Raw genomic sequence first — 15273 nt, 5'->3', positions numbered from 1 at the left:
ATAAACTTTAAGGTGCACTTCAAAAATAAAGGAGAAAAAATTGGGTTATCGCCAGGAGCTGGCACAAAAACAGCGACATGTTGAAAATGCACATTCAAAGACGGAGTCTCGAGTCTCTTCAAATTGGGCCTTGGCTTCACCTCCACAACTTCCCAAAATCATCCAGCTCGGACACTGAGCTGGGTCACATGTAGGTCCTGGCAGGCGAAAGGGAGGGGGCAAGCGCGGGCCAGCTGTGGCCTGCTGTATTGCAGTGGAACCAGAAGGAGCAGCAATGCTCCTCCTGGTTCCACATTGAAAAAAAATAAAAACCGAAAAACGTACCTGTTCTTCGGCACCTCCAGCAGTTTCTTTAAAGACGTTGGGTTAGGTCGCCATAGATCTGGAAAAATTGAGCAGAGTATGCTTTGCCTAGTTTTTTTCCTAATTTGGCATCATGGTCCTGAAACAGGCGTTATGTCACTGATTAGCATATTCAAGAGGTCTAACAAATGTTTTAGTCAAGGTGCCCGGGCACCGGAAATAGTCGGCTGTCAATTTGGGAGATTACACCTGTAAATTGGTACCCCAGCATCCATTTCATGTATTGGGGAACAATTTCCCTCCAAACATGCAACAGAGCTTTCTTTTCTTTTCTGAAGCTCTTCCTCATTTTTAAAGCTTGTTCAGTATAATACTAGGGCTGTGTCGCACCCGATTTTCCGGCGCTACAGGTGCCGTTTTATTTTGAAAATGGCGTCCATGTCACATGTGCACACTTCTGGTGTGGGCCGCACTGGACGGAATTTTGTGGGGACGCTAGCGGGGGTTAGGAGCGTACGCTGGAAGTATGCAGATTGTGCAGATCGTGACGTCAATCAGCATACAACGCTGATTTAACACCAACGCTGCAGTTTTCATCCTCAATGCTGGAGCTAACGCCCTGTCTTAACCTCGCACAGCTGAACATGTGTTCAACAACAAGGATCTCCCACCAGCAATATTTAAAGCGATCAGCTTCAGCTCAGGTTAGTTACTGATTCATTTCTACTGGCTTTGTATAAGTTTGTGGAAGTGTTTGGAGCTTTCTAGAGTTGTTTAAAGTTGGTGAGGTGACAGGGAGTGGTGCTGCAAGTGGAGAAGGCCCTGGTTCTGAGTTCAAGGATTCTGGTCAGAACACTTGCTCCCAGTCATGGATACTGTAGTTGTCATTCCTCTTGGTCTGCAGCATGACAGGGAAATGGAGGAGAGGCAGCAGAGAAGAGGACAAGCTGCTCACAGAGGGAGGAGGATGGGGAGAAGGGCTCTCAGCAGGAGGCCTTGCCCACCTAGGGTCTTCCGAGAGCAATTCTCTTGCCTGAGCTAGGAGCAGGAGGGAGGGCTGGGGGTAGCCCGGAGATCGGAGCCGGGGGGAGAGGCTTGCAATCGTGACTGGTGGGAGGCCAAAGGCTTCCTTGAGGGGCACCGGGAGAAGCACTCCTGCTCCTCCTGGCTCACAAGAAGGGCTGAAGCCAAAGTTGCTGTTGAGATGCGTGGCTGCGCAGCACTTTGGAGATCCAGCATAGATTGGCTCACCGGCTCTTCAAAAAAAATAACCGCGCATGTGCAGACATTTGAATGGGCCACGCAGCCTATTAAAGGGGCCTCGCACCCAAAGTAAATTCGAGAGAACATTGGCTGAAGCAGCCACATACGTTGGGGAGCTGCCAGCATCTGCTTCCGTTTCACTGCCGAGTTTCCCAAACCCTGGGAAACCCGCGCAGCATGATTAACTTGAAATCGGGCTCTCAATTGCACTGAAAGAGCCAGATTTCAATTTGTAAATGAGCACCCTGCCTCTCCATGGCAGGACGGTCTGATATCCACCGTCATAGAAATGGTGGGGTGCGTGGTGTGTTGGAGTCGTATTCTGCGCACTTTACCTTTTAAGCCCCCCTGACCCAGACCTGCTTGTCGTGGGGCGTTAATATTGAGTCCAAACCTTCTACATCTAAAATCACATTCGCGTTCACAAGCCTTACAAATATAAACATAGAAACATAGAAAATAGGTGCAGGAGCAGGCCATTCAGCCCTTCTAGCCTGCACCGCCATTCAATGAGTTCATGGTTGAACATGAAACTTCAGTACCCCCTTCCTGCTTTCTCGCCATAACCCTTGATCCCCCGAGTAGTAAGGACTTCATCTAACTCCCTTTTGAATATATTTAGTGAATTGGCCTCAACTACTTTCTGTGGTAGAGAATTCCACAGGTTCACCACTCTCTGGGTGAAGAAGTTTCTCCTCATCGCGGTCCTAAATGGCTTACCCTTTATCCTCAGACTGTGACCCCTGGTTCTGGACTTCCCCAACATTGGGAACATTCTTTCTGCATCTAACCTGTCTAAACCCGTCAGAATTTTAAACGTTTCTATGAGGTCCCCTCTCATTCTTCTGAACTCCAGTGAATACAAGCCCAGTTGATCCAATCTTTCTTGATAGGTCAGTCCCGCCATCCCGGGAATCAGTCTGGTGAACCTTCGCTGCACTCCCTCAATAGCAAGAATGTCCTTCCTCAAGTTAGGAGACCAAAACTGTACACAATACTCCAGGTGTGGCCTCACCAAGGCCCTGTACAACTGTAGCAACACCTCCCTGCCCCTGTATTCAAATCCCCTCGCTATGAAGGCCAACATGCCATTTGCTTTCTTAACCGCCTGCTGTACCTGCATGCTAACCTTCAATGACTGATGTACCATGACACCCAGGTCTCGTTGCACCTTCCCTTTTCCTAATCTGTCACCATTCAGATAATAGTCTGTCTCTCTGTTTTTACCACCAAAGTGGATAACCTCACATTTATTCACATTATACTTCATCTGCCATGCATTTGCCCACTCACCTAACCTATCCAAGTCACTCTGCAGCCTCATAGCATCCTCCTCGCAGCTCACACTGCCACCCAACTTAGTATCATCCGCAAATTTGGAGATACTGCATTTAATCCCCTCGTCTAAATCATTAATGTACAATGTAAACAGCTGGGGCCCCAGCACAGAACCTTGCGGCACTCCACTAGTCACTGCCTGCCATTCTGAAAAGTACCCGTTTACTCCTACTCTTTGCTTCCTGTCTGACAACCAGTTCTCAATCCACGTCAGCACACTACCCCCAATCCCATGTGCTTTAACTTTGCACATTAATCTCTTGTGTGGGACCTTGTCGAAAGCCTTCTGAAAGTCCAAATATACCACATCAACTGGTTCTCCTTTGTCCACTTTACTGGAAACATCCTCAAAGAATTCCAGAAGATTTGTCAAGCATGATTTCCCTTTCACAAATGCACAAACTCAATTACAATTTATTCCAATCCTACAATCTCATTTTTCTGATACTGTACAAAGCTTGACTTGGCTTCAATTATCATTGGCGCAATACATTCCATATTTAAAATTAATCCTCACAAACATAGACTTTTTTTTAACCTTACATTTTCTGCTAATCTATGCTAATATGTTTTGATTCTGTAAAGTTCACCTATGTCAAGAAAGCTGCTATAAACTAATTTATTTGTGTCTCCTATACCACTAAGTCCTACCTGCAGATGTTTAGTCAGAAGTCAACTGAGGCCAGGTAACTTAAATATTATATAATCATTATTATATTCACACAGAATATTAGTAACACCTTTTGATGCAATTCAAATCTGATTTAATTGGACTGTTCAAATAGTGAGCTCATTCTGTACATCAAGATATTTCCAGTCGATGGGCATAAATTAAAATTAATACAAGAAGCATACAAGAAAACATTTTCCATTCGATGTGTTATTAGAATATGGAATGTATTACGCCAATAATAATTGAAGCCAAGTCAAGCACAAACTTTAGAGGGAATTAGATTAGCACTTTTCAGAAATATGGGGAAAGAACTAGGAAATAGGATTACATAGCTAAGTCTGATGCAGAGATAGTCCTGGCACAGGTATAAGGGGCCATGTGGCCCCAATCTCTTCTGAAATTTCTATGATCCTATGATAATAAATAATCATGTTTTTAAGTTACTTTTCGGAGATCATAACCTGCGCGATACTGCCGCAAAAACAGCCTACCACCCTGAAACCACACACCTGAAGTTCCCTTCCTTACCCCCACCTTGGTTGTCCGAGCCCAGACTACCCTGCTGAATGTAAATGATGGCAGGGATGTGGGGCCCAGAACCCGTCTCTCCCCCCCCACCGATTTCCTTCCCTTTTATACCCAGCACCACTGACCTCAGGGACCATCAGGAGAGGAGTGGTGATTGTCCCTGTGGCAATGCAGATGCCCCTTTTGGAGGGGGCAGACCCAGTAGTCAGCACTGCTTCCTTTCCTCTAGCCCCAAAACCTCTCCTTTTTTAGTCAGGCCTTTGGGGTTCATCTGGCCGCTTCAAATGATACTCTTGTTCTTCTGGTTAACACTACTCGCTTTTTCTTTTTTTGTGGCATTAGGCCTCTTTTGTATGGAAGTGGTCTTGATCATTTCAGCTACTCCCCATTGCAGTCAAAAAATTTGGACAACATCAATGGCTTTGCACTCAACCTACTTTCAGAGGTGTCACTTCCATTGGAGGCGTGGGTCAAACTCCAGTAGTTTGTACATTACCAACAGAGGTGTTGTTGGGGTAGACAGTGAGTAGAAATGCATTGCATGTTTTCCTTTTGGAAGGTATTATTTTCTTTACTGCTTTTTAATTCATTGACAGCTATTCTATTAGGCGTGTTATAAAATGAATCATAGAACCATACAGTGCAGAAAGAGGCCATCATGCCACTTTGAAAGAGCTATCCAATTAGTTCTCCTTCCCTGCTCTTTCTCCATGGCTCTGCAATTTTTCTCCTTCAAGCAGTTATCCAATTCCCTTTTGAAAGTTACTGTTGAATCTGCTTCCACCACCCTTTCACGTAGTTCATTGCAGATCATAACAATTTGCTGTATAACATTTTTCCTCATCTCTCTCTGGTTTTGAGCTCTAAGGCAGGTGTTCTCAACCTTTTTACTTCTAAGGCCATCCTTCCTGTGTTATAAAAATTCCACGGACCCCCTGTAACACAACACAAATATTTTTTCTGTATAAAAATTCTCTCGGTGCTGCTTCCACTCACCATTTAACTGCTGCTGTTGCTGCTATTCCAGCACTGCAGAAAATACTGGTCTCCACGCCCATCCCACTCCCTCTTTCCCTCCCTATGAGCCCTAATAACCTGACGCCCCCTCCCCCAGTCTCCCTCTTTCCCCTGCAACCTCTGACTCCCTCACTGATTGTTTCTGGCACATCAGCTGGTCGCGGTTCTCTGCTTGATTGTCAAACAGTCTTTTTCCCCCATCTCCAATATTTTCCTCACTAATAAACAAAAGTTACAATGAAAATGAAAAAAACACAATTTTTTTTAAAGCCCATATGATTTCTCTCCCAAATTGCTCACAGCAGTGTCTAGATTAATGTTTAATTCCTTGCGACTCCAGGACAATCCTGGAAGGCTGAAATCCTAGCTGGAGGCCAACATTGGGTCTGAACAATCAGGTTTGCCTGTGATGCCCTAATTGATAGAGCAAGACTGCTAACATTCAAGGTAACAGCTCGCAGGTGAAGAATGATTGAGGTTAGGCACCAAAGGGCAGCCAGCACCCTTGTAACTGTACGACAGTGAGAGCCAACACTCTTGCTAAAATGTATCGGCGAACCGGGAGTTTCCCATATTGCGCAGAATAACTAAGGCTGCAGTCGGACGTTTTTGGCCCCAAGTCTAGATGTTGATTCGGTTGGACCTGTAGCCTGTTCCAACAGTGCTCTGCCGGTTGTAGTGCAACTGTTCAGCCAGCAGGCCAGTCCGCCAGCAGGACCTGGCGAGAGGAGAGCGAAGGACCGAGAGCTCGATCCGGGTGATTTGCACTCAGCGACCAGCGACCGCCGCCTCTCTTCCTTCTCATTGAACAGGAGCCTGGGCTCAGCAACAGCTGCCGCTGTCATCGCACAGATGTTCGGGAAGGGGGAGGAAACAGAGGTCCGTGTTGGGGCCGGAGCCACCAGTTTGTTCAGCTCAATCCCACCTGCATGTGACGGAGAATTTTTCTTTGTTTTAAATCCCAGAGATTATTTGTGGCAGAACCCCTGAAAGCCTCTCGAGGACCCCTGGTTGAGAACCCCTGCTCTAAGGTGAACAATCTTAATGTGAAAAGCCAAAAAAAAACCAGCTCTTACAGTTGAAGCAAAAATATCAATTTTTCTGATCAAAAGAAACAGAAAAAGAGTTAATGCTAATGATTTTTAGTGGTATGATTTCTAAAAAATGGGTGTCATATACATGATGAGACCATTGACTGTGTTCATTGACCATTGACCTATAAAAGGCACAGCAGGGAGTCCGGGGCCCAGCGTCGGCGGAGGTCAGGAGCAGCGTCGAGGAGGTCCGTTGGTGAGGCCTATAAAAGGCACAGCAGGGAGCCCGGGGCCCAGCGTCGGCGGCAGTCGGGAGCAGTGTCGGAGGTGCGTGGAGAGGCCTATAAAAGGCACAGCAGGGAGTCCGGGGCCCAGCGTCGGCGGCAGTCGGGAGCAGCGTCAGGGGTGCGTGAAGAGGCCTAAAAAAGGCGAGCCGGTGCAGCTATAGGGAGAAGGCAAAAAAGTAGAAAGAAACAGAAAGGTGACGTCACAGCCAAGGGGGTAAGTGATTGGCTGGTGATTGGTAAGTTTTTCTTTTTTCTCTTCTATAACAGTGAGTAAACTTTAGCATTGTTGTTGCCTACCTAAGGGTTAAGTCATGGCAGGAGAGCTCGGTCACGTGTTATGCTCCTCCTGTACCATGTAGGAACTCAGGGACGACTCCAGTGTCCCTGACGACTACGTGTGCGGGAAGTGTATCCGCCTCCAGCTCCTGACGGACCGCGTTGCGGAGTTGGAGCTGAGGGTGAATTCACTCTGGAGCATCCACAATGCTGTGAATGACGTGAGTAGCACATGTAGCGAGTTGGTCGTACCGCAGGTGAAGGGTCCACAGCCAGGTAGGGAATGGAAGACCAACAGGAAGAGCAGTGCAAGGAAGGTAGTGCAGCGGTCCCCTGTGGTCATCCCCCTGCAAAACAGATACACTGCTTTGAGTACTGTTGAGGGGGATGACTCATCAGGGGAGGGCAGCAGCAGCCAAGTTCATGGCACCGTGGCTGGCTCTGTTGCACAGGAGGGCAGGAAAAAGAGTGGGAGAGCAATAGTGATAGGGGATTCAATTGTAAGGGGAATAGATAGGCGTTTCTGCGGCCGCAACCGAGACTCCAGGATGGTATGTTGCCTCCCTGGTGCAAGGGTCAAGGATGTCTCGGAGCAGGTGCAGGACATTCTAAAAAGGGAGGGAGAACAGCCAGTTGTCGTGGTGCACATTGGTACCAATGACATAAGTAAAAAAAGGGTTGAGGTCCTACGAAACGAATTTAAGGAGCTAGGAGCTAAATTTAAAAAGTAGGACCTCAAAAGTAGTAATCTCGGGATTGCTACCAGTGCCACGTGCTAGTCAGAGTAGGAATCGCAGGATAGCGCAGATGAATACGTGGCTTGAGCAGTGGTGCAGCAGGGAGGGATTCAAATTCCTGGGGCATTTGGACCGGTTCTGGGGGAGGTGGGACCAGTACAAACCGGATGGTCTGCACCTGGGCAGGACCGGAACCAATGTCCTAGGGGGAGTGTTTGCTAGTGCTGTTGGGGAGGAGTTAAACTAATATGGCAGGGGGATGGGAACCAATGCAGGGAGACAGAGGGAAACAAAAAGGAGACAAAAGCAAAAGACAGAAAGGAGATGAGGAAAAGTGGAGGGCAGAGAAACCCAAGGCAAAGAACAAAAAGGGCCACTGTACAGCAAAATTCTAAAAGGACAAAGGGTGTTCAAAAAACAAGCCTGAAGGCTTTGTGTCTTAATGCAAGGAGTATCCGTAATAAGGTGGATGAATTAACTGTGCAAATAGATGTTAACAAATATGATGTGATTGGGATTACGGAGATGTGGCTCCAGGATGATCTGGGCTGGGAACTCAACATCCAGGGGTATTCAACATTCAGGAAGGATAGAATTAAGGAAAATGAGGTGGGGTAGCATTGCTGGTTAAAGAGGAGATTAATGCAATAGTTAGGAAGGACATTAGCTTGGATGATGTGGAATCTATATGGGTAGAGCTGCAGAACACCAAAGGGCAAAAAACGTTAGTGGGAGTTGTGTACAGACCTCCAAACAGTAGTAGTGATTTTGGGGAGAGCATCAAACAGGAAATTAGAGGTGCATGCAATAAGGGTGCAGCAGTTATAATGGGTGACTTTAATATGCACATAGATTGGGCTAACCAAATTGGAAGCAATATGGTGGAGGAGGATTTCCTGGAGTGCATAAGGGATGGTTTTCTCGACCAATATGTCGAGGAACCAACTAGGGGGGAGGCCATCTTAGACTGGGTGTTGTGTAATGAGAGAGGATTAATTAGCAATCTCGTTGCGCGAGTCCCCTTGGGGAAGAGTGACCATAATATGGTGTAATTCTGCATTAGGATGGAGAATGAAACAGTTAATTCAGAGACCATGGTCCAGAACTTAAAGAAGGATAACTTTGAAGGTATGAGGCGTGAATTGGCTAGGCTAGATTGGCAAATGATACTTAAGGGGTTGACTGTGGATGGGCAATGGCAGACATTTAGAGACCGCATGGATGAACTACAACAATTGTACATTCCTGTCTGGCGTAAAAATAAAAAAGGGAAGGTGGCTCAACCGTGGCTATCAAGGGAAATCAGGGATAGTATTAAAGCCAAGGAAGTGGCATACAAATTGGCCAGAAATAGCAGCGAACCCGGAGACTGGGAGAAATTTAGAACTCAGCAGAGGAGGACAAAGGGTTTGATTAGGGCAGGGAAAATGGAGTCCGAGAAGAAGCTTGCAGGGAACATTAAGACGGATTGCAAAAGTTTCTGTCGATATGTAAAGAGAAAAAGGTTAGTAAAGACAAACGTAGGTCCCCTGCAGTCAGAATCAGGGGAAGTCATAACGGGGAACAAAGAAATGGCGGACCAATTGAACAAGTACTTTGGTTCGGTATTCACTAAGGAGGATACTAACAACCTTCCGGATATAAAAGGGGTCAGAGGGTCTAGTAAGGAGGAGGAACTGAGGGAAATCCTTATTAGTCGGAAAATTGTGTTGGGGAAATTGATGGGATTGAAGGCCAATAAATCCCCAGGGCCTGATGGACTGCATCCCAGAGTACTTAAGGAGGTGACCTTGGAAATAGCGGATGCATTGACAGTCATTTTCCAACATTCCATTGACGCTGGATCAGTTCCTATCGAGTGGCGGGTAGCCAATGTAACCCCACTTTTAAAAAAAAGGAGGGAGAGAGAAAACGGAATTATAGACCGGTCAGCCTGACATCGGTAGTGGGTAAAATGATGGAATCAATTATTAAGGATGTCATAGCAGCGCATTTGGAAAGAGGTGACATGATAGGTCCAAGTCAGCATGGATTTGTGAAAGGGAAATCATGCTTGACAAATCTTCTGGAATTTTTTGAGGATGTTTCCAGTAGAGTGGACAAGGGAGAACCAGTTGACGTGGTATATTTGAACTTTCAGAAGGCTTTCGACAAGGTCCCACACAAGAGATTAATGTGCAAAGTTAAAGCACATGGGATTGGGGGTAGTGTGCTGACATGGATTGAGAACTGGTTGGCAGACAGGAAGCAAAGAGTAAGAGTAAATGGGTACTTTTCAGAATGGCAGGCGGTGACTAGTGGGGTACCGCAAGGTTCTGTGCTGGAGCCCCAGCTGTTTACACTATACATTAATGATTTAGACGAGGGCATTAAATGTAGTATCTCCAAATTTGCGGATGACACTAAGTTGGGTGGCAGTGCGAGCTGCGAGGAGGATGGTATGAGGCTGCAGAGCGACTTGGATAGGTTAGGTGAGTGGGCAAATGCATGGCAGATGAAGTATAATGTGGATAAATGTGAGGTTATCCACTTTGGTGGTAAAAACAGAGAGACAGACTATTACCTGAATGGTGACAGATTAGGAAAAGGGGAGGTCCAACGAGACCTGGGTGTCATGGTACTTCAGTCATTGAAGGTTGGCATGCAGGTACAGCAGGCGGTTAAGAAAGCAAATGGCATGTTGGCCTTCATAGCGAGGGAATTTGAGTACAGGGGCAGGGAGGTGTTGCTACAGTTGTACAGGGCCTTGGTGAGGCCACACCTGGAGTATTGTGTACAGTTTTGGTCTCCTAACCTGAGGAAGGACATTCTTGCTATTGAGGGAGTGCAGCGAAGGTGCACCAGACTGATTCCTGGGATGGTGGGACTGACCTATCAAGAAAGACTGGATCAACTGGGCTTGTATTCACTGAAGTTCAGAAGAATGAGAGGGGACCTCATAGAAACATTTAAAATTCTGATGGGTTTAGACATGTTAGATGCAGGAAGAATGTTCCCAATGTTGGGGAAGTCCAGAACCAGGGGTCACAGTCTAAGGATAAGGGGTAAGCCATTTAGGACCGAGATAAGGAGAAACTTCTTCACACAGAGAGTGGTGAACCTGTGGAATTCTCTACCACAGAAAGTTGTTGAGGCCAATTCACTAAATATATTCAAAAAGGAGTTAGATGTAGTCCTTACTACTAGGGGGATCAAGGGGTATGGCGAGAAAGCAGGAATGGGGTACTGAAGTTGCATGTTCAGCCATGAACTCATTGAATGGCGGTGCAGGCTAGAAGGGCCGAATGGCCTACTCCTGCATCTATTTTCTATGTTTCTATGTTTCTATGTTTAACTTAACAGTTAATCTCCATCTTGCAGGCAGAATTGCTTCAGGAACAAGAAAAGTTGCATGAAGAACAGAAAAACCTTCAAAAGCGTAGTCAGCAACTACTCTCTGTAATGCAGCAGTTTAAAGGGATGTGAGAAGTTACTTTGAAGATTAAAAAATGGAATTATAACTACCCTGCAGGGTTTAGCATTTTCTCTTTGTAGTCCTGGATACTAAACTCCTTCTCTGCATATAGATAACAAACAGTTAAGAGGGAGGTGTAAAGCAGTAAGACATTATAGGTAAGACATCTGTTCATAAATTTATCGGATGCACAAGATTGTATTACAGTGGCTGCATTCCTCCTAGCTACTTAACTTATAATTTATATAAAATCTCTATATATTTATTTGTACTGTTGCAAATCTTTGGGTGATTTAATTGGTACTGAGAGCTGCCTCAAATCTTAGAACATAAAAAATAGAAGCAGGAGTAGGCCATTTGGCCCCTTGAGCCTGTTCTACCATTCAATAAGATCATGGCTGATCTGATCTTAGCCTCAACTCCGCTTCCCTGCCCTCTCCCCATAACCCTTGACTCCCTTATCGTTCAAGAATCTATCTATCTCCACCTTAAATATATTCAATGACCCAGTCTCCACAGCTCTCTGGGGTAGAGAATTCCAAATATTTACAACCCTCTGAGAGAAGAAATTCTTCCTCAGTTCGGTTTTAAAATGACGACCCCTTATTCTGATACTGCCCCCTAGTTCTAGATTCCCCCACAAGGGGAAACATCCTCTCTGCATCTACCCTGTCAAGTTCCCTCAGAATCTTATACATTTCAATAAGATCACCTCTCATTCTTCTTAACTCCAATGAGTATAGGCCAAACCTGCTCAACCTTTCTTCATAAGGCAATCCCTTCATCTCAGGAATCAACCTCGTGAACCTTCTCTGAACTGCCTCCAATGTAAGAAAATCCCTCCTTAAATAAGGAGACCAAAACTGTACGCAGTACTCCAGGTGCAGTCTCACCAACGCCCTGTACAGTTGTAGCAGGACTTCCCTACTTTTATAATCTATCCCCCTTGCAATAAAGGCCAACATTCCATTTGCCTTCTTAATTATTTGCTGTACCTGCATGCTAACTTTTTGTGTTTCATGTACAAGGACCCCCAGGTCCCTCTGTACTGCAGCATTTTGTAATCTCTCCCCATTTAAATAATAATTTGCTTTTTTATTTTTCCTACTGAAGTGGATAATCTCACATTTCCCCACATTATATTCCATCTGCCAAATGTTTGCTCACTAACTTAGCCTATATATATTCCTTTGCAGATTCTTTGCGTCCTCCTCACAACTTGCTTTCTCACCTATCTTTGTATTATCAGCAAATTTGGCTACATTACACTCTGTCCCTTCATCCAAGTCATTAATATAGATTGTAAATAGTTGAGGCCCCAGCACTGATCCCTGTGGCACCCCACTAGTTACCGTTTGCCAACCTGAAAATGACCCAATTATCCAGACTCTCTGTTTTCTGATGGTTAGCCAATCCTCTATCCTTACTAATATATTACCCACAACCCCGTGAGCTCTTATCTTGTGCAGTAACCTTTTATGTGGCACCTTATCGAATGCCTTCTGGAAATCCAAATAAACTACATCATCTGGTTCCTCTTTATTCACCCTGTTCGTTACATCCTCAAAGAACTCCAGCAAATTTGTCAAACGTGATTTCCCTTTCATAAAACCATGCTGACTCTTACTGGAGTGATAGCAATGAATGCATGCTTCAGGTCTGTAACTGAGATAAACCCTATGACATTGTGTTATTAGACTTCTAAAAGATATTTGATAATGTTCCTCATGAAAAATCAATAATTAAGCTCAAATCCATGGGAATTCATTGTAAAACTTGGGTATGGATAAGAAACGATTTGAAGGGTAGAAAAGAGCAGGTACTGGTTAGAGGAGTAATGTCACTGTGAAGGGAAATACTAAGTGGATGTCCCAGGGCTCAGTAACCAGGATTCCGAAACTCAATGGCAATTCATCAAATTTGCAGTCAGTAATAAAGTCAGAGGGGAAATGAAATTGAAGGAGGCAGTCCAGAAATTATAGAATATGTTAAACAAAATACTTGAGTGGGCCAAACAATGGCAGATTAAATTTTATGCAGACAAGTGTAAAGAATTGTATATAGGAAGGAAAAATGGGGACTATGCATTCTTCAGGAATGGTGTTGCAATAAATACGGAAGCAGTTGAAAAAGACCTAGGAGTCCAGTAGACCTAGTAGACTGAACACTCAAAATGGCCAACCAATGCAGAGCAGCAATTAACAAAGTCAATAGGATGTTGCACTACATAAGCAAAAGTATAATATAAGTCAGAGGATGTCATCATCAAATGGTACTGTGGTCTGATCAGATCGCACCTTGTTTGCTGTGCTCAGTTCTGGCCACGAATGAAACAAGAGAGACATTAAAGCACTGGAAGCATCGCAGAGAAAAGCCACAAGGCTGATGCCCAGTGTCAAAGGTCTCGGTTATGAGGAAAGACCGGAGAGAGTTGGAGTTTCTTGTTATTCTGCCCCAAATCAGGTGGATAGTGACAGAAACAATGAAAAATGAGGCAGTAAGGCCTAGCATTACATCAACGCCCAACCTTAACTTACTTCCCTCTGACCCAATTGATATGGCCTCTAGCTGTCCTTTCTTCACCTGCTACATGAAAGTGGCGGCAGGTAGATGTAGCCCTGCCTTCTGCCTGTTTAATCATTTAAGTAACCATTCGATGGGGGAGTGTAGTGCTATTCTGAGTGAATGAATTAACATGGGCCAAATGGCCTTCCTCATCCATAAGTATCTTATGATCATGTGATGTCAATCATGTGACTAGTAGATTGGATATTATATGGAGAAGAACTGAGCTAATTGATAATGCTTATATCCACAGTACAATCTAGGAGCTCAAATTAAGTATGAGCATTTTTGGTGGGGAGAGTTCAAATCTATCTATGAATTTGGGCATTCACAATTTGATTGTGGTCTCAACAGCTCGCACATGAGTTCCCATAGATCATCATGGCACACATAAATGCCCCCTCCTCCCTGCTACACTAAAATACTGGATATGTATATATGTGTTTCTTATCTTTCACACCCTCGGGATGTCTCAAAGTGCCTCACAACCATTGAAGTATTATTGAAGTGTAATCATGGTTGTAATGTAGGGAAACATGGCATCCAATTTGCACACAGCAAGGTCCCATAAACATCAATGAGATAAATGACCAGGTAATTTATGTTGATTGAGGGCAAATTTTGCCCAGAACACAAGGAAAACTCCCTGCTCTTGGTTGCAACAAAAAATAAATCAAGAAGCAGGTGTGATCCTACTGGGACCATTAAAAAACTCTGTTCCACTGACTGTGTGTTTGAGACCCTACCCATCTCAGATCCCTTCTCCTATCTCTTCCAGGGCCTGGCCTGGCAGCCCGCCCAGCATAGCAACCAGCCCATTTACTGCCCTCCCCAAGTGGTGAGTTGCAGTGGGGTGCCCACTTAGCACCCACAGCTCACGCGCAGCATTTAAATGAGGCCCGAAGCCAAATGTGGCTCAGACCTCAGGCTGGTATGTACTGGCATTTAAGCCATGCTCTGCCGATTTTGTGTTCACTTTTGGCGCAAGTCAAATTTCTCAACCAAAATGATTTTGTAAACATTTACAGTTTTAATTGCTAAAATATTAATGGCTGTACAATAATATAGGAAACTCAACTCTATTCATTTATGTAAAAATAAATCCAGAAATTTTTGAGCAAAAATTAGCAATGTGACCCGAGGCAATTTCAAACAGTTAACGAAAACTTGATTTACTGTGTCTCATAAGATGGTCCTTATGATCTGTGCAACCCTTAAAGAAATGGCATCCTTATTTAGCATTGACAGTCACAGAATCACTGATATACCAATTAATCAGTATCAACTTTCCAATTAAGAACATAATTTGAAGTACATTCCACTCATTTGCATCTGACTTCTTTTCCGATGCTGCCCAAGGGATTGTGACAGATGGGATATGCTGACTTCTGTGTCTGTCACTCCAGCTGATCTGAAGGAAGTGTCACCAGGGGAGGAAGAGGTGTGCTGGAGCAGTTCCGAGAAAAGTAACACACGTGCTCTCAATTAACTGATAACAAAAAGTAAAAAAAATGGAAAAAAGATAAGAGAAGCTAAGAGAAACACAATGTAAATTTGCTGAGATTATTTCAAATGGCAGTTAAAGTTTTTTCATATTAGTCTGTTTAAAAATGATAGTAAGAAGCTCAAATCCAGAGATAAAAAATGGCAGATTAATTAAATGCTGTAGTTAGAATAGACAAAGTCCCTTGCCAGAATAACTTATTCACATTCTCTTAACGAGGTTGAGACTGTATTTAGTGAGTTTGTAAGTCTAATTTTATAAATTCACAAATTTTGGGAGAGATTTCTGTCTCCA

The 15273-nt window shown here is 44.5% G+C and overlaps 1 protein-coding gene across 1 annotated transcript in view; it reads left to right on the top strand.

The window, feature by feature from the left end:
* LOC139228397 (rab9 effector protein with kelch motifs) overlaps window positions 1-10921 on the top strand; it is a 194141-nt gene extending 183220 nt beyond the window's left edge. The window contains exon 19 of the mRNA XM_070859885.1: window positions 10817-10921. Coding sequence (XP_070715986.1) covers window positions 10817-10921 — 105 coding nt within the window. The remainder of the gene's footprint in view (window positions 1-10816) is intronic.
* The last annotated feature ends 4352 nt before the right edge of the window (window positions 10922-15273 follow it).

This window comes from Pristiophorus japonicus, chromosome 1 (assembly GCF_044704955.1).
Source record: "Pristiophorus japonicus isolate sPriJap1 chromosome 1, sPriJap1.hap1, whole genome shotgun sequence".
Taxonomy (NCBI): domain Eukaryota; kingdom Metazoa; phylum Chordata; class Chondrichthyes; family Pristiophoridae; genus Pristiophorus; species Pristiophorus japonicus.
The sequence above is the reverse complement of the archived record's forward strand: the minus strand, read 5'-3'. Positions and strand labels throughout refer to the sequence as shown.